The sequence below is a fragment of the Lytechinus variegatus genome, chromosome 14 (assembly GCF_018143015.1).
Source record: "Lytechinus variegatus isolate NC3 chromosome 14, Lvar_3.0, whole genome shotgun sequence".
NCBI lineage: Eukaryota > Metazoa > Echinodermata > Echinoidea > Temnopleuroida > Toxopneustidae > Lytechinus > Lytechinus variegatus.
The window spans coordinates 17,610,942-17,631,162 of record NC_054753.1 but is presented as its reverse complement, the minus strand read 5'-3'; the positions used below and the strand labels follow the sequence as shown (position 1 = coordinate 17,631,162).

At 36.7% G+C, this 20,221-nt stretch overlaps 2 protein-coding genes across 2 annotated transcripts; one reads left to right on the top strand and one right to left on the bottom strand.

Moving 5' to 3' along the window:
• Window positions 1–1,189: 1,189 nt before the first annotated feature.
• On the bottom strand, window positions 1,190–11,013 carry LOC121427978. Its single transcript, XM_041624557.1, has 7 exons — window positions 10,389–11,013; window positions 8,467–9,654; window positions 6,615–6,813; window positions 5,677–5,752; window positions 3,779–3,823; window positions 2,528–2,691; window positions 1,190–1,405 (listed from the first exon to the last, which is right to left on the bottom strand). The coding sequence occupies exons 2-7, from the start codon at window positions 9,236–9,238 to the stop codon at window positions 1,273–1,275; spliced, it is 1,389 nt and encodes a 462-aa protein (XP_041480491.1). The 5' UTR covers window positions 9,239–9,654; window positions 10,389–11,013; the 3' UTR covers window positions 1,190–1,272.
• A 3,330-nt stretch (window positions 11,014–14,343) lies between these two features.
• LOC121427735 (arylsulfatase J-like) lies at window positions 14,344–19,735 on the top strand. Its single transcript, XM_041624274.1, has 7 exons — window positions 14,344–14,696; window positions 15,357–15,543; window positions 16,399–16,592; window positions 16,821–17,028; window positions 17,758–18,007; window positions 18,599–18,732; window positions 19,114–19,735. Exons 1-7 carry the CDS (start codon window positions 14,442–14,444, stop codon window positions 19,398–19,400), a joined length of 1,515 nt encoding a protein of 504 aa, XP_041480208.1. The 5' UTR covers window positions 14,344–14,441; the 3' UTR covers window positions 19,401–19,735.
• Window positions 19,736–20,221: the final 486 nt, after the last annotated feature.

Here is a 20,221-nt window from a genome sequence, read left to right as displayed (position 1 = left end):
CTACTTAATAGAGTGATCTTTCTCAGAAAATCTTTATAAATAAATCAAATTAAAATAACTGCTATCATTTTCACCTGTAAAACATTCATATTTTGAATATTATCATACATCTCTAATACAACCACAACCACACACAAATCCATATATTTTAATTAATAAAGAGATAGTGAGAATGCCTATTTGTAACCAGCTTTCCAAAGCTGGGATAAATTTGAATTAAAAGAAAGATTTCATAATACAGGCAACTTCTCAAGAAAAAGCCATTGCCTTGAAATGAAAAGACTACTTCATTTCATTTCAAGACAATGGCTTTTTCGTTTATAAAAAAGAGCATCTAGAGTTCTCCATGACTGTCACCATAGAGATCATCATGATCTGTGGGATTAAGATTACCTTTGGGATTAAGATTATCTTCAGGATTAGGATCATCAGTAAACTGGTGTGCATACAGATCAGCATCTTCCCGTTTCATCTTCGGTTTAAAAAGGGTGGAAATATTTTCCACATGTTCCTTCAAATGTGAGGTAGAAATGGAATCCTTGTCTTTTGGACTCAGTACATCAAATATCTGTATATAAACACAAAAAGATTAATACCCCTTTCATAAATCAAATTATGCGGATAATAGCAGCATAATTTTGTCGTAAAATTGGAGGAGGACCAGAATTATCCGCATTATTTGGATGTTGCAATTATCCGCGTAATAGCAGCATCGGGACCAGATTTTGACTTTATGAACGCATTTCCAAACTAATGCGGATAATTGCCATGGTGCGGTCACAAGGTCACCCTTTTCCAACGCAACCCCATCGGAGGGGGCGTGTGCAGTTGCCATGACAATTATCCGCCTTTTTCAGGTCGGGCGCTCGTAAAAAAAAGTTCCGAATTTTTTATTATTGAATTATCCGCATTACCCTTAGGCGGATAATTGGAGAATGGGTTTATGAAAGGGGTATAAGATCACTGGATCCATAGTCAGTCAATGCAATTTAGCGTGAAAGTGCTGCTGCAGATTCACTTTTTCTTTTCGTCATGAAGGTGCCATTTACGCTAATAGTCCAAGAGATAAGATAAAGAATTTTCTCTCCAAAAAAGTTTGCAGGCTCAAAAGTCAATCAATCAATAAAAAAATGATGAATGAATGAAATAAATGAATTAATAGATACATTGAACAATTGAAATAATAATAATTGAAAATGTTGATGATCGTGATGTTTATGATAATCACAGTAACTATACATCATCAAACTTAAAGATGATCTTTATCAAACCTCAACCAGTGATTACCTCATTGCCGATCTTCAGTGATCCCCCAAACGTCTGATAGGCTTTCACAAAGGTCTCACGAGAGATGACGGTTTGTTCTCTGGTCTCGTGGTTTACAATCAGGTCAGATATGAAATCTCTGGTGAAGAAACAAAAATAATATCATAATAGATTGGATCAAGGCACATTCCATGAACAAGTGGCTATCATTGCACATCAATGGGGTTTCAAAAAGCACCCTAAGCAAGTACTTTCCACGTTTTGAAAATTCACCCCTTAACAAGTACATTTTTTTGTATTGGCTCGTGAAACTCTATCTTTAAAGGAAACCCAAACCCAAGAGAAGCAATATCTTACCGGAAAGAGTAAAATGAGAGGAACAATTTAAAAGCTTCATCAAAATCGGTTATAGAAGAAGTTTGAAAAATCTTGTTAACAAGTACTTTCTATGGGGATCCTCGAATTGGCAAACATGCTTCAAAATGGCTGATTTTGTGGACAACCCTCCATTTGATATGTACACAAATTTTCAGATTATCCCCTTTATTTTACACATTTCACATCATGTCCTCCTGAGTCCTTACCTTGACATATGTGGTGTGAATATTTTCCCATGACCTATGTTATGCTCAGAATGAGGCGATAAGCGATTTTAAAGATAATAGGGAAAATCTGAAAAATTGTGTACAAAAACGAATGGAGAGTTGTTCACAAAATTAGCCATTTTGAGGCATTTTTGCCAATTTGAGGATCCCCATAGAAAGTACAAGACTATTTAAACATCCATAACTTGCTTATTTCACAACCTGTTTTAAATTGTTCTTCTTATTTTCCTTTTTCCAATAAGATTACTTCTCATCGGGGTTTGGTTTCCTTTAACAAGTAATGGAAACAAAACAGTACCCTTGACAAGTATATATATAATATTCCCCTAATTTGACCCCCTAAACACAGCCATAGTTTAACAGCCCCAGCAATGCTTTTTCTTGTACTGTATGTGTACACACAATTGAGTTACAATTACAATTTGTGTACAAGCAGTGCTAGTGAATCATTGTAATGAACGTGTAGCATGAAAACTCTCATTACAAAACTATCTTATGCCATATCGGGCAAAAAAAGTCAGTCAACAAACTCTTGGGTAATACCAAATTTAATTTTTAGGGGTGTCCAGTTCATGCGATTCAGATTCTAAATAATACAACATCGGCAATTGGGGCAAGCTCTAGTTATTATTTTTTTTAACTTTATGATACCGTACCTTATCTGATCAGGTTCAATCTTGATGTACTCGTACTCCTCTGTGTTGGCAGGATCTCTGTCAATAATGTTTGCTAACTTCTTCAAAGTTGCCAATTTGAGGCCTTGGGCCTCATCCTTACAAGAAATTATGTTGTCCTTATTCACATCTAGCAGCTCGACTACCTACATGTAACAACATAAACAAAAATTTAAAATCCATGATGCATGTCAACAACAAGCTAATGTATGTTTGCAGCTACATAATTATGCATATTGTTTACCAAATTTATTTCATATCAAATAGAATTTACGACAGCTTCGCACTGTGCTGAACAAGATCCAATTAATAGCTGTCTACTGTTACCACTACAGAGGGATTAAGTGAATTAGTCTCTGGATCTTGAAATAGAGGGTCACGGGTTTAAAACCCAGCCATGGCATAATTTCCTTTAGCAATAAACTGATCCTAGCTCTCATTTACATACAGAAGTTGATCCCTCTAACGGTTGTTCAATCATCACCAAAGAACCAAATATTTCGATCAAAATAATAAGCTCTTTGACCTTTCACTTTGTAACCCCAAAATCTAGTTGGAATCCCTCAAAGTTTTCTCAAGTCATTTCGTGAACGAAAACGGGAGGACCTGAAAACATAATGCATTCTCAATAGGAAATGACTTGTTTCTCTGGAGGCTAAGAAATGATCAGTGTTGGGGATATTCGGGATCCCATTCACTTCACCTGGGTTGAGTGCAGCACAGTGTGGGTTAAATTTCTTGCTAAAGGATAAAACTCCTTGACTGAAATAGAAAGACGAGAGTCGTAAACCACTGGACCACGACGCCCCACCTTGAAAGACAGTGACTCATATGTCTTTGTCTTGGTCTGTGCTGATTCTGGCCACAAGTATCTCTGTTTTGCATTTCACCGTCTTCCAGACGTAGAAAATACTTCGCATTTATAGGGCTATTTTTACTTCAAATTGGGACAATTGCTGAATTTTGGGGGCTTTTTATTTTTACTTTAATGGCAAATTTTTTTGTGCCACGAGCAATTATGGAGAAATTGCAAAATTAATCATTCTGCTCATTACGCAAAATAATGATTTTCTATATACTCTTGAATATTGTTTTTGGGGGCAATTTGGGCTGTCATTAGGGCAAAATCACCCATAACTCTCAAGTACTTTCTACGACGCTGTCTTCAGTCTCCGTCCAGTTCTCATCTGAGACTGTCTCAAACCCAGCACTAGAAATGATATATAAATTTACCTGATCAGATATCTCCAGAAGAAAAGCATCATCTCCATGATAATCCTGAAAACAATCAATTAATCTCCTATCAGTAAGACATTTCTATGGAAACAAAAAAATATCTCACATTTTCATTTTCTGAAAAGTGAGTTCTGTGTTCTGTAGTGTCCTGAACATCAAATTTCCCTTTCTTCGCTAACATGTACAATTGATGAAACTCTAAGAAAAATGCAAGATTTTATCATATATATGTACTACTATATGCCACTAAAAATGTTTATCAACTGCACGCTAAACAATGCGAACAGGTGAGACTGATGGGTTTTCCACTGATAGTGATACACAATTTTTTTTTTCATTATTTGTACTTCATTTGTCAAATCTTTGTAATGGATTTTCATTATTTTTACTACACTTTTCATATTCAAATCTCTTGGCATTAAAAAAATCAAGCTTACTGTGAAATTCTATGGAGTTCCCGATAATTTTTGTTTCTGTATCACAGAAAACCGGGATTTTAGCAAATGCACAACATTTTCCTGGTCATACATAAATTTGAAAAAAACTTTAATGATCACCTTTGCTAATTGACCTTTCATCATGTTTGGTATAACTTACCCAGGGCCCTGGGAACAAGTTTTTTTTCTTTACTGGGGTGCTGATGTAAATTTGACAAGCATAAAAAAAAACAAGTGGAATGCCTCTGGCCGTCTCACCTGCATCACGCGGTTCAATATAGCAGCAGTGCTGACTTTGAATACTACTCTAACTCGCACAAGATGTTCAGTGATACATGGTTACTCTTATGTCCACTTTTTATGAACTAGACCAATAAACTTACAGAGATATGATGGTTATTCAACAAAAAACCCCAACATGGCCAAAGTTCATTGACCTTACATGACCTTTGACCTTGATCATGTGACCTGAAACTCGCACAGGATGTTCAGTGATACTTGATTACTCTTATGTACAAGTTTCATGAATCAGATCCATAAACTTTCAAAGTTTTGATGGTAATTCAACTGATACACCCACTTCGGCCAAAGTTCATTGACCTTTGACCTTGGTCATGTGACCTGAAACGCGCACAGGATGTTCAGTGATATTTGATTACTCATATGTCCAAGTTTAATGAACTAGACTAATAAACTTTCAAAGTTATGATGGTAATTCAACAGATACCCCCGATTTGGCCAAAGTTCATTGACCCTAAATGACCTTTGACCTTAATCATGAGACCTGAAACTTGTACAAAATATTCAGTGATGCTTGATTACTATTATGTCCAAGTTTCATGAATCAGATCCATAAACTTTCAAAGTTATGATGGGAATTCAACAGATATCCCCAATTCGGCCAAAGTTCATTGACCCTAAATGACCTTTGACCTTGGTCATGTGACGTGAAACTCATGCAGGATGTTCAGTGATACTTGATTAACCTTATGTCCAAGTTTCATGAACTAGGTCCATATATTTTCTAAGTTATGATGACATTTCAAAAACTTAACCTCAGGTTAAGATTTCAATGTTGATTCCTCCAACATGGTCTAAGTTCATTGACCCTAAATGACCTTTGACCTTGGTCATGTGACATGAAACTTTAATAGGATGTTCAGTAATACTTGATTAACCTTATGGCCAAGTTTCATGAACTAGGTCCATATACTTTCTAAGTTATGATGTCATTTCAAAAACTTAACCTCAGGTTAAGATTTGATGTTGACGCCGCCGCCGCCGCCGCCGCCGTCGGAAAAGCGGCGCCTATAGTCTCACTCTGCTTCGCAGGTGAGACAAAAATACTATGTCATTTTGCACATTCTTAACACCTACCACAATTTCAGGGTGTGCTGCCTATGGAAAATAATACATGCAGCACCCTCAGCTTCCCAAGACCATGTACATGTAACTTACCCCTTTCAGGAACTGAAAAATATCCTGTGTATTCATCGAGGGACCAACGTCTTCACACCATTCTTGGATTGTTTCACTGCAAAACAAGAAAATGTATCATTAAAACATAAGGGGCATTCGTGGTATTGACAATTTCAAAGTGAGGTCATACAGATTTCAACTACAACTATCACTGAAGTTGATTAATACCCCGCTGTACACCGTTACCATGGCAACAGTTAACAACACATGGAAAAAGATGTCTTGCCTAGTTTTACCCCAAGATCAATGTGTGAGCTGAATCTGAATGTAAATATCATGAGAATTGGTTAAAAACAGATGAAGTAGTTCACACTGCAATATTTTCGCCTAATTTTGACACATTACCATGGCAACATGATTTCCAACACTAAAAAAAAATGTCCTGTGTATCTTTACCTCAAATTTCATGAGAATTGGTTGAAAACTGACATAGTCATACGAACTGTAAAATTTTTACCTAATTTGGGGCATGTAATATCTGGTTTCCATGGCAACTTGATTTCCAAAACGCACATTTGTCTCGCACATCTTTACCTCAAAACCAACGCGAGAGCCAAATATCACGAGTTGAAAGTTGTTTCACCCAAGAGTTTTCAGTGAGTTACCGAAGGGACTGATAGTTTGGCATCCTATCCAAGAGACAAAATGCATGACCCCACTTTTGACCAATCAGAGGTATGGATTACCGGTATTTGACATTCTTAAAGAAAGGTTGATAAATGGTAATAACACAGAGAGTGGGATGATTGTAGTGATCAGGGGACTCTTTCAATAGGCCTATAAGCTGTTTGTTAGTAATGCACAATTAGTGACCCTCTCTGGTGCTTGAACCCCAAATTTTGGTTTTCTTGTTTTAAACGATTAAAACTACAATGATCATATTATTTTACTCATCATTTTCAAATTCTGAATCTCACTTAAGTTCAAATGGATCAGTATCGCCCATGGTTTGTTCTGCATAGCCATCGTAGGTAAAGACCATCTCCATCTCACTCAGTGGGGTGTAAGACAATTTGGCGCCCTCACAGTCTGATAGATCATTTTCCGTGATGGGAGAGAAGAGGAGAGAGATGGCAAGATTCCGAGTGCCATAGGATCGGACCTGATGCCAGTAACCTGAACAGATAGGATGTCGGGAGTGAAGCAATAACAAAAAAAAAAACAGCATGTCTGATAAAACGTGACCCATCACCTCAAATCAGATAATTCGCTTGACAAGATTCTCAGTAATAAGCAAAAATAGCAATATTTTCCCTCATTTATTCTGCTTTTATCAAAACCAATTCATTGTCAGGGTCAACTTCCCCTTTAAGGTTTCCTCATGGTCAAATAAGTCTCTACATATATGATCTTTAAGATAATTGCTGAAATGGTTTATGGTACACCATGTTTTAAAGGGGAAGTTCACCCTGGCAAAAAGTTTATTGCAGAAAAAAATTGAACAAAAATATTGCCAAATATTTGAGAAAAATCCATCAAGAATAAAAAAGTTAGTGGAAGTTAAGTCGCTGATGTGATTTACGGTACACCATGTGGAGTGCTATAGAAACAGTGGATAGAAGAAGAAAAGAAATGGATAGGCAAGAAAGTGGAAGTTTGAGAGTAGAGTAATCTTTCTTGAATGTATTCCTGAAAAGGACTGTAAACCAGAAGAGATCATGATGAGTTGAAAACAGTTGAGTAGTAGGATGGATGAGGAGATGCTGGCTTGAGTCGGCGAGTAGAGATGAGTAGAAGCAGTAGAGAGACTTGACGTTTCGGGCAGGTTGACTGTCCGTCTTCTATCCACTGTTTCTATAACACTCCACATCATGGTGTACCGTAAACCACATCAGCGATTGTACATGCCACCATGCAAAACTTCAAACAACATCTTCTAGAAGTTAATCATTTGATTTGTGACATCATAATTCGAGCAGCTTCCCTACATATCATATGGTGGAAAATCAATGAAATGTCATTTTCTCAGAAAATTGATAATAGTTTTTGCTGTACCTTCGATATATCAATAGACAAATCATTCACATCCGTTCCTAAAAAGCAAAAAACAAAGACATCACAAACATTTAAAAACTAGAAATTTGTGCATTTTATATTACGTAACATATGGGGCAGCTGCTCTTTTATCACAAATCCAAAATTTAAAATTCCCAAATTTAAAATTCCAACAACTTTCTTATTCTTTAATGGATTTCCCTCAAACCTTCACCAATATTTTTCATTGATTTTTTTTTTCTGCTATTTTCACAACAAACTTTTCCTCCTGGTAAACTTCCCAATAAGTCCTGGAAGGTACATACATGTAGTACTGTAAACCAGTACTGTGATTGTTCATACCACCATGTAAACCTTCAAACATCATCTGATCTTCAAATAAAAAGAAACAGAGTTAACAGGTTAAAGTAGATCTTGTAGGTATTTTTGCATGTATAGACCACTGACCAGGGGCCCGTCTTACAATGAGTTGCGATTGATTTTTTTACACAGCTATGGAAAGCCAGCAAAGTCAACATATGAAATGCTTGTTTGTTCAAGAATGATTGAAAGTATATCCATAAAATCACTGATTTCTTGACAATTTGGCGTGTAATCCTTTGTTTACAAAGGACATTTTGTAAATTTCCTGTAGAAAAAAATAATGACACAGATGGATTTCCATAGAGTTACAATTGATTGGATCAATCGTAACTCTTTGTAAGACAGGGCCCTGAACTGATAATGGGAAAAAATAGTGCTGAGTATTCAATTTGTCCAAACCAATATGCTTACGTGGAGGTAGAAAAACACAATCTCCTGCAGTCACATTCCCGTAGGTCCAAGGAACATCAGCAAACTTTGGAAACAACTCCAGGTCGACGAGATCAGGGTTTAATATGGCAAATCCACCATGGACTCCGATGCCTTCATCGCCTACTGGAATCATGTCCTCATACTTGGAATCGACAAAGATCCAATCTTTAGTTCCAAAGTAAAGACAATTTATTGCATTGTCAGCATCCCGGTGGAGAAGGCTCTTGGTGCCACCATTGCTGAACCAGAGATTTGCCTCTAGGAGACGTTGACTGAAGGTACCACAAGTCATGAAGGGAGGAACTAAGACTTCCTTCGACATGGGATCTGGAAGTTGTGAAACAATGTAGACATCACGTGACTGGTATGTCTTGAGAAAGTATCCCATGGTGTCCTGGCCTATACCTTTATCTCCCTCAGGGTGATATTGCATCTCTGCTTTTGCTTCAATCTTCACCCGAAGGTCGCTGTAGTGTTCCCTGAGATAATCATCGGTCCATCGATGGACTCCAAGTGAGTTGTTGGCCATCCCACGGAAAAGGACAGGAACACCATCCCGAGCATATTTTTCCCAGAATTCCCTGGGGGATGGAAGTTCATGCAGGATTTCAATGTGGCCCTCCGGGGGTCGATGTTTACCAAGAACCTGTAGATGTCCTGGAATATGGCCACCCTCTGTGTTTCCATCCGCAAGGCATTGATGTAGAATTAGACCAAATCCAACCAGAAGATTTTGGAATTTCAGCAGCATTATTGTTTGTTGGAGATATAAAAAAATTCAATGGGTAAGATAAATGCTAATCACAAAACCTTTAAGTTCTTCAAATTTGTTGGATTTCCTCTTGGAGCTGGCAGTCAGTAACTAAAGATATAAATCATACAATCAAAAGATAGATTTGCTCTGGAATATGGAGTTCTTGAACATTGATGGGATATCCTGGAATTGCAAAATCTATGTAGTTCATGACAGTATCTTATAATAGTCCCTCAACTCTGCAAGGTTTCCTAGCAATCCACTTAAGTATGAAAAACAACAAGAACTATTCGCTCAAGATGCTAGTATCACATGAAGCAGTCCAGAGAAAAGATAAAGCCCTAAATAAATGATCAGAAGTTTGGTGGTATTGTGGAGTTCGCATCGAGCCAGACAAACCATTCCGCCGAATTCTACATTAAAAAATGATGAAAAATAGGACATAACAAACACAAAATAAAAGATAATCTAAATTCTAATTGCATTAAACACACCCACTAAAATCCATAAAGACTTCAAGCAACTGAGTTTTGTCAATTGGGGTTTTGGATGCCAGAAGTGCAACCAGCCAAATATATAAGCCTCCTCTTGATCCCTCTCTCTATCCGAAAATCCTGCAGCACAGCTGATTCTTTTTAACTGCATGTGGAATAGATCTTCCATAACACTAGTACTTTCAAAAGTACAATGATACACCAACCTGGTGGACTGTACTTTCACAGAAAATGATGACAGCCACAGGGTAATTCACTGCAAGTAAAGTTCTATTTATGGCTATGCAAATCCTTAAATTTGCAAGAATCCTACCAAGGATATAAAAGAATATAAAAACTAAAGTGCAGAGGTAGAAATTTTTTTTAATTTAATAGCAGAGGAACAAAGCCTTTACTACAACCTGATTGTCTAACTTTATGGTTTCTGGTCAGAGCTCTAGTCTGGATTATCTTACTGGCACAGGTTTGAACCCGGCCACCTCAATTTATTGGCTATTCAGTAAGTGTTAGAATGTTTTTTTTCCAGAAGTAAGCAAATTCTGTTCAAAGTAGGCATGGCAATATTTTATGGACAGGCATGAGTAGACCAAAAGCTTGGTCTCTATTAAAGTGTTATGTTGGTTGTTCCGCTGAACTCCGTTGGCTTCACTCACCAAATACAGAGGAGAAATTAGAAAAAAAATGTTAACAGATGGCTGCCAGCTGTCTAGAGCCATTGCCATTGGTCTTGCCAGACTTGCCTCTCATGCCTCTTGCCTTCTTGGAGCCATTCATTTGCTTTTTACGTGAAGGGATCTGTTGATGTTGTCAGAATTTAAAAACTGTCCGTCGTGTCCTTGCTTGAATTTGATTTGCTGAGCACTCGATGGCAGCTGTCGGATTAAACAACACTCAACAGGACTTCAAACGTCTGGCAAGTCACTTTCATAACATGAATAGCTCGCTCGTCTAGTCTACCTATTATGTAAATAAATAAACAAAAAGTTGCGGCTCATACGTATTAGTACCGGAAGTCAGAAGAGTGCGAGAAATTCAATTACGTACCGTATCTCTGAGAGTCTGACTCTAAAATCGCCAAGCCACAGGCGCTGGCAATTGACTTTCGCCGATAAAAATTAACTTGGACTAAGCCGACTTGGAATTAAGTTGGACTCTGAAGTTAGTTACGCCTGACTTGAACTAAAGTATCGTCTAAACCAAGCGGCCAAATCGTGGTTTTGGGAACCACTCGTAGATATGTGTACGCGCACTTGTGTACAAAGTGAATGGAGGTGGAAATAGGGAACCGTGCGTGTGACTGAATAAAGCGCTGCTGTGTGAAGTGAACGGTGGTTCCCTAACTATATCACGATAATGCCAAACCAAGCTAAGATAGTCACTAAGAAAAGTCAGTTCAGGGCCGGTTGTGTCCCAGGAATATAATCATACTTCACACACGATCCATTTTCCCTAGATCTCAAAGTTTTGTCAACAAAATACAAATGCACTGTTTTCCGAATTCCGGCACCGCCTGCGCCTCCTCCTCAATTACGTAACTCTGGACAAGCAAGACTGATTGTGCGCATGTGCGTCAGTCTGCTGGCTAGGGGAAATCCCCTCCCGAAAGTGTCCGGCGCGCCGTGGGGACCGTGTAAGAAAAAGTAGAAAAGCACGAAATCGAAGAATGGTGTTTTTTATGGAAGCTTAAAAGTGCCACCGAGATGTTGAGATAATTATCTTGGGAATTCGACATCATGATAGAAAAAGATCAGATGACGAGATCCCGGATCTCGTCATGTCGACATCTTTTAGAAGACATGATCAGATGACAAGATCTTCTATCTCGACATGTCTACATCCAGTGGAAGAGATGATCAGATGACATGATCATGGATCGAAGATCTTGTCATCTGATCATCTCTTCTAAAGGATGTCGACATGACGAGATCCGGGATCTTGTCATCTGATCATCTCTTCTTCAAGATGTCGACATGATGAGATCCGGGATCTTGTCATCTGATCTTTTGCTATCATGATGTCGACTTCCCAAGATAATTATCTCAACATCTCGGTGGCACTTTTAAGCTTCCATAGTTTTTTCATTACTTTTTATTTCGGATCTAGATCTAAGACAAATAGCTTGCATGTGGATGTGGGTGAGTGTGGATCGAGTTGTACGTATTTGTATTGCGATTTTGTCTTCTTTTTCTATTTTAGGGATTATGAGACTATATATCTCTCTCTCTCAAAAAACAACTTTATATCTGGCTTGAATTTATCATCAATTATCTTTTATATGTAGGCCCCTTACTAAAAAAAAAAATCATATATGCGCAACTCAGTGATTAATAATGTTTCTTTTGTGTTTTATTTGGGGGTTTTATGATTCATCATGCAATATTTAAATTTTTACAGATATGAAAATAAGCACAAAAGAATTAGACAATATTAATTTCATGGAGGAATTAGGCTTCAAAGTTTTAATTAATCTCCCTGAAGTTAATTGTTACACAATGAAATCAAAATGTTGTAAGTATACAAAAGAGATATGAGATTGACATAAGAAAAGAAAAAAAAGAGAAGGAGAGGAACGATTTTTTTTAAAGACACGTCGAAAAAAAAGGAAATAATAGTTGGCCTAATGAGTTGGCGGTAATAGTCAAATATGACTGGTCGCCATTAATTTTCATGTCATCGGTCCCCAATTTCCAAACTGAGGACCACTGTTTTGTGAAACTAAACAAAGCTTTCGTATTTTATCCCGATTTTAAAGAAATGATTTTAGTGTTATAAACTTGTTTAGTAACTAAAGACTTTGTTGGGTCACGACATTTTGAAGATTCATTTAAATCTGCAACAATTAAATGAAGTAAAGGGGTGCACATATAAGGCTGACATGATGTGACATCTTTCATTCATATGAATCGTCGAACTTAAAAGGACAAGTCCACCCCAGAAAAATAATGATTTGAATAAATAGAGAACTATCAATCAAACAAGCATTATGCAGAAAATTTCATCAAAATCTGATGTGTAAAATAAGAAAGTTATGACATTTTAAAGTTTCGCTTATTTTTCACAAAAGATATGCACAACTCAGTGACCTATGCATGCAAATGAGACAGCTATATATAGTCGCCGGATCGATGTCCCTCACTCACTATTTCATTTGTTTTTCATTGTTAGAACTATACAATATTTCATTTTTTTTACAGATTTGGCAGAAGGACCGACTTGATTAACCATATAGAATTAAACAATGCTAATTGCGCATGTTCAGGGAGGAATTAATATTTGTTTCACACAACAGGGGATCAAATTGGAATAACGGTACTAATATTTCATATTATAAAATACGAATACATACATGTGAGTAAATGTGAGTGATGTCATCAGTCTCCTCATTTGCATACTGTCAAGGATGTGATTAGCCCCCTATTTCTGTTTTGTGAATTTAAGCGAAAATTTTTAAAATGTCATAACTTTCTTATTTCACATCCGATTTTGATGAAATTTTCAGCGTTATGCCTTTTGGATATTTCTCTTTTTATTCGAATCAACTTTTTGTTGGGGTTGACTTGTCCATTTAATACACTTTTGCAAAACAGAACGAGGCTTGTATTGAACACGGAAGCGGGTAACTCTCATGCACCGCGGCCCGGCCGCGCTCTGCACTTTCCTGATGGAAGGATTGCAAATATGATGGATCCATGTTGAAAACATATTTTGATTAAATCCTTGATATAAAAAACTGTTCTTAATTTACCCACTATTCATGTACTGTATAAGGTTTGTGGGGTTTTTTAAAAATAAATATGCTTTGTATGTACTGAATTAGTTATTTGATAAATATTCAAGGTTGATTATTAAAAAAAAGAACCATTTGTTTAAAGAGTATTGTATAATTTGTACAATAAAACACTAAATTGTTAGTGATTTTTTATATCATCGAATCTCTCATATGCATTGCACTATCTTTTGTGTGAAAATAAAGTTTAAAGGGATCGGGCTGAAAATATAATATCTTAATACATAGAGTATAATTCACTGAGCAAAATACCGAAAGTTTCATCAAAATCGGATAACAAATAATAAAGTTATTGAAGTTTAAAATTAAGCAATATTTTGTAAAAACAGTCGTTATGAATATTCATAGTGGTTTAATGATGTCACATCCCCACTTTCCCCCGCACTTTCCGCTTTATTACATAAAATCACATTTTTTAATCTTGTGCAAGTCTCCTTTATAATGAAATATTAAGTTGCAGCAATAAATATCTAATGCACTCAATCAGTTGTCAATCCAATTTTTCTAGTTCTTAGAGGAAAATTAAAACATTGAATAAACGTAATTTCATACAAAACAAGTGGGAATGTGGAATCATCAGCCAGCCCACCTAATGATTATTCATGACGGCTGTTTTCACAAAATATTGCTAAACTTTAAACTTCAATTGGATGGAATTTTCAAAATTTTGCTCTTTGAATTCTACTCTATTTATTAAGCTATAAATACTTTCAGCCCGGACCATCCCTTTATATGTCCCCGGCCGCCTTTATGTCAATTTGGATTATCGGTGAGCATGAGAGAGATCATACTGTCTGTGATCCACCACCACGTGAGCGTTTGTTGATATCACGTGATCTTTGTTTATGATGTGAAATTGTTCTGCCCTGATCTGCACGAGTCTAATTTCAATCCTGCTGAAAATATAAGAATTATTATTATGAAACTCATATTTTGTATTACTCTTGTGATCATTAGCAATGTATGTTCCACAAGGATCAGTAAAACAACGAAGCCAAATATTGTATTCATTTTGATTGATGACCTCGGCTACAATGATGTAAGTTATCACGGCTCCGAGATCAAAACACCGAACATCGACGAGCTTGCACGGGACGGCGTCCGCCTGGAGAACTACTACGTACAGCCTATCTGTACACCGACGAGATCGCAGCTATTGAGCGGAAGATACCAGGTGAATCCTTCACAATTAGTTATTTTTTATGTCGAAAGTCTAAAAACATTACTAAGTGCAACCGGACAACGATATTAAAAGTCAAGTCTACCCCAGAAAAATGTTGATTTATCATTTTGAGATGAAAAAAAAAACAAGTTGAAAATTAAATAGGCTGTAGATGTAGTGTAGATTTCATCAGAACCGCGGATGTAAAATAAAAATAAAAAAATTGTGACTTACTAAGTTTCACTAAGTGCACAATTACTCAGTGACATGCATGTGAATGATCTGAGAGAGTCAAATATGTCCCCCAGGCCCAGTGATGCTCACTCATGCACTAATAATTATTTGAATTCCTAAGGTACAATATTTCGATTTTGACAGAACCACAAAATGTTGAAACAATGATGATTCAACATATTCAGGGAGGAGTGTCACAGCTGTGTCACTGTTCAGAATATTGCTGATGATCTCCATCCACAGTTGAGGAATAAGAGAAAGAAAAGGGATTAAATTCAGATGATGAACTGGATCTGGAGAGAAGATTTGGGCAGAAGTTGAGTTGATTATTGAGATAAAACTTTTTTACAAGTACGGTATGCAGTATATTTTAGATCAGTGGAATAAAATCTGACTGCATGCATTCAAGATTCCATCTACTTTCTTTTGTATGAATAGATTCACACAGGGCTACAACACAGCTACATCCGACCCGCTCAGCCGCTCTGTCTCCCAACCAATCTTCCAACATTCGCAGACAAACTTCGTGAAGCTGGTTATGCTACCCATGCCATAGGGAAATGGCATCTTGGACACTACAAGAAGGATTGCCTGCCAAGACAGAGAGGGTTTGATTCCTTTTTTGGTAAGCTAGATCACATAGATTTAAACAGGTATTCTGAGGGAAAAAACTTGTGGATTTCAGTTATTATGCTATTGTTATCATTTACCCAAAGATATAAAATAGCCATGTAGACATAGAATAGTGGAGCATTGTGGCTCAGTGGATTAGTCTTCTGACTTTGAAAAAGAGGGTTGTGGGTTCAAATCACAGCCATGGCGTTTTTTCCTTCAGCAAGAAATTTGTCCACATTTTGCTGCACGCAACCCAGGTGAGGTGAATGGGTACCCGGCAGGATTAATTCCTTGAATGCACGAATGCTGAAAGGCAGCTCAAGCTAAGGCCAGGGTAATGATAATATCGTGCCTCGGAATAGAATATTTCTAGATAGATGGTGCTTTATGAAAGCCTTTTATTATTTTTAATATAATAGTGTATGTAATACTTACTTGAGCTTTCAAGCTTTTTTAACTAAAAAGAAAGTGGGACTAATAGATATGGAATGACCACATTGATCATTGTGGGTATGTTCTTCAGCATTGATTTTGGAAATTGTCACAAACAACAGTGCTAGAATCTCAGCTTATTTATGACAATTAATCTTGGTTTGACAGACTTTGTCAGGAAATCAGTGTTTACTGACACTACTTGAAATTATCTTTGAATCCTTTGCCTTGGTTAGAAAAGTTAAATTTAAACTGATATTTTCATTGATTAATTATGAATTTGTAATGGATGATTTGACTTAAAAAACTCATGAAAATGAAAAGCTACTTTATACAAATAAAACGAATTTCCACTAAGCCAAGCAGTGTGTTTTCAAGACAGACTTCTCTTCAAATACCATTGATAGTAAATCATCCTTGATTTTTTCTGTAGGTTACTTAACAGGGAGTGAAGATTATTGGACTCATCATCGACCAGGCGACGGTATTCTCCCGAATAGCAATCACTGGCTTGGCATGGATCTATGGGACAATGAGAGAGTCGCATGGGAGTACGTGGGGAACTACTCTGTCTTCGTCTTCACGGATAAAATTCAACAAATAGTCAACAAGCATCCGGAGGAACAGGTATGGATGTAGTCAAATTCTTTATTAAGGTGCACGTACAACTTTCTTAGAGATTAATCTTCTTTTTGAAGAAGCTGTGATTAGAGTGTGTTTAGAGTATTAAACTTAACACATTTCATAAGATGAATTATATGAAAACCAACTGCCATTAGCTCTATAACTGATTATAAAAATCTCAAATAGTTTAATTATAATAAATCTTGTATAATATATTGACTATTTTTTCAGCCATTGCTACTCTACCTACCGTTCCAATCAGTACACGCACCCCTCCAGGTTCCTAGCTCATACGAAGAAAGATATAAGAACATTAAGAATATGAATAGACGTATCTATGCCGGGATGATGAGCTGTCTTGATGAAGCCATTGGAAAGGTCGTACAAACTCTGAAGAAAAGAGACCTCTGGGATAATACTGTGCTTATATTTTCAACCGGTAAGATACCTGGATGTCTTTTTCAAAAATTGTTATAATATTATTATATTTTCATTACATGTATAATATAATAATATGATATTTATTTTAATACAATATTTTCATTATAACATCTTTATTATAATATTAAAAACAGAGTAGAGCGGAGAATCTATTCAACAAAAGTTTATTCTACTGTGCTAGATAAGAACTCCTGATATGCTTGTTATTAATAGATTTAAGTTCTGAAAGTTTCCATTGCAAAGTTCTAAGAAGAGTGTTGTGAGTTTCTTGATACACCATGTATTCTTTCGTTTGCATATGTTGGTCCTGATAAGGACCACCCGAACCTCAACATTTGACAAGTGTATTCTTGTGCTCATTCTCCTGGAGATGAAAAGAACACACTTGTCGAAATTTCGGGTTTGGGTGGTCCTTTCCTGGACCCACATACACCCACAAAAGAATACATGGTTTACCTTTGAAGCCCACTAGATTCTTCTATAAAATGGATGTGTTTTAAGTTTTGATTTAAAGTTGTTTACAAATGGTGTTTTCAGGACACCAGGGGTAAGCAATTCCAGAGTTTGGGGCTATACAAGTAAATGCTCGATTACCATAGTGTCACTTTATTATGAAAGATGACCAAGTATAAAAATGTAACATTTACGATGCCTGTACACGGTAAATGTCACGTGACCAGCTATTGACCAATCACACTTCAGTATCTTCCATTTTTTCTGTTTTCAGACAATGGAGGTGAGGTGGCGGCGGGGGGAAACAACTGGCCCCTCCGCGGCTGGAAGAGATCTCTGTGGGAGGGTGGTATGAGGGGTGTAGGCTTCGTTACCAGCCCCTTACTCCCTGATAGCGTGCAGGGTACAGTCAATAAGGAGCTCATCCATGTAAGTGACTGGTTTCCAACTCTAGTCCAAGGTCTTGCTGGGAGCAGTCTTGGTAACGTCACGTTAGATGGATTCAACATGTGGAAAACAATAAGGTATAAATTTTATTCAAATTCCTCTAATTCTTTGATTTTAGTGGGTGATATTACAGTTATATTTTAGCATTAGGATGATGCATGTTTATATTATGTAATGTGCATATGGGTGTAATTGTTGTTTGGCTCCGGATGGATCAAATGATAATATAAACTTGGGTCAAAACAGACTAATCTATAGATTACAGGTTGAATCCCTACTATGATTAGTAGTATACCTGTACCACTTGGACTACCGGTATACATGTCACCACAACAACAAAAGATGTTTTTTAATCTTTAAATGGTTATTCTTGACAGGCATGTATCTCCTATTAATAGTACTTTGAAATAACATGCATAGAAATGATCTATTTCCATATTTTGTTTTGCACAATCGTAAGACAAATTCTTCAATTTTGGGGTTCATTTAAGAATCAATCACTCATCTCAGCCAATCAATATATCCATCGACATTCAATCAGATCATTTATTATCTAGAATGAATCATTCCCACACACATATCGATTTAACCAAAGCATTGATACTGACCAGCACATGAATTTGATTAGTGTTGATCCTTGGATAAAATGTCATTATTTGATTTTTTAGTTCCAATGCTTCATCGCCCCGGAAAGAACTTCTTCATAACATAGATCCATGGCCAAACCAACCCAAGGAATTCTCTTCTAACATTTCAGCAGCTATCAGGGTGGGGCACTGGAAACTCCTAACTGGAGATCCAGGTATGATATATTAATAAAACTGGGAGAGTTTTGTGAATTTTTTTCAATAGTTACCATAGCGTTGTTTCTCAGCTTATTAAAATCAATGAAAAATGTCAGAGTCTAACATCTACCTACATGTACCCGTTTTATAAGACAAATAATGCACATTATTATTGAATTTGTGATGCTTGTGATGATGCTAGCATCTTTGGTATTAATTTTTCTTAATTTTTTTTGTTTTATCTAAACATTTTGACTGGCAGCTTAACAAATTAACTAGCCATTCATTCAGTGCAAAAAAATGTTGCATACATGTGTGAAATAAGAGAGGAAAAAATCCCTTTTTTTACAGTGTCTTCCATGAAGATATTTTTGTTCTTATTTGTTTGGTTTCTTCAGGAGCTAATAATGGGGAGTGGATTCCTGTACCTGATTCTGGTATTACTGCTATCTCCCCAATCAAAATTAATGGAAAGGACACTTGGCTATTCAACATCACTGCCGACCCTTACGAGTATCATGACCTTTCGACCTCTCACCCGGAAGTGGTAGATGAACTGATGGACAAGCTTAAGAAGTATTACGTTGATTCGGTTCCCGTTCAGTATCCTGAGGAAGTCGAGGAGGCAAATCCTGCCTTCCACGACGGCCTTTGGGGAACACCATGGCAATGGAAAGCAGAATGATGTATTTTCAATCCTTATATTTCAATAGTTCTAAGAAAAGAGGGTTAAGCAAGTCCAAGTTATAAAGCGTAATTGTGAACCTGCTTTGGTCAAATCTCTTGGAACCACATTTGTGAATCCAACCCAAATAAAAACTTGTTTTTAGAGGAAAATAAAAAATCAGACAAGTTGATTGGTGAAAGTTTGAACAATATCAGACAAACAATAAGAAAGTCACATTTTTAAAAGTTGTAAAAATTGGTAATCACTCTACCCACAGAGACTTCAAATTGGCCACATATGTGATGTCATAGTGATGTAATGTAAGGCAAGGACTACTCTTCCATGTACTCCAATACATGCACATAAAATGGCTAAAATGTCAATTTATTCAAACGTTTTACTTCAAATTACATTTTTCTTTCATGAGAACATACATGTAAAACAATATACCACCTGGGTTATATTTGGATTTCTGCCCCAGGGGAATGGGTACTCATCAGTAAACCACAAACCACAAACTGTGAAAACCACAAATCCCTAAAGTACATGGCTTATGGGAATGTTGTCCTTGCCCCTTGTCATAATTTACTTACCAAGTTGCCAATTTGAAATCTGCATAGTGTTAGGGATCTCAATTTTAAAGCTGTCATTTCTTTTCTTATTTCTTGTCCGATTTCTTTCAAACTTTCACCAATCTGTTTAGTTTTCTCCTTTAGAACACAACATTTTATGACCAAAGGCTGGATTCCCCTTTAAAAGGGACGAGTTACACATTCTTAATAATGATAATACAGGGTAGTTCTGTATGGCGCACATATCCACCTTGTTAGGTGCTCGAT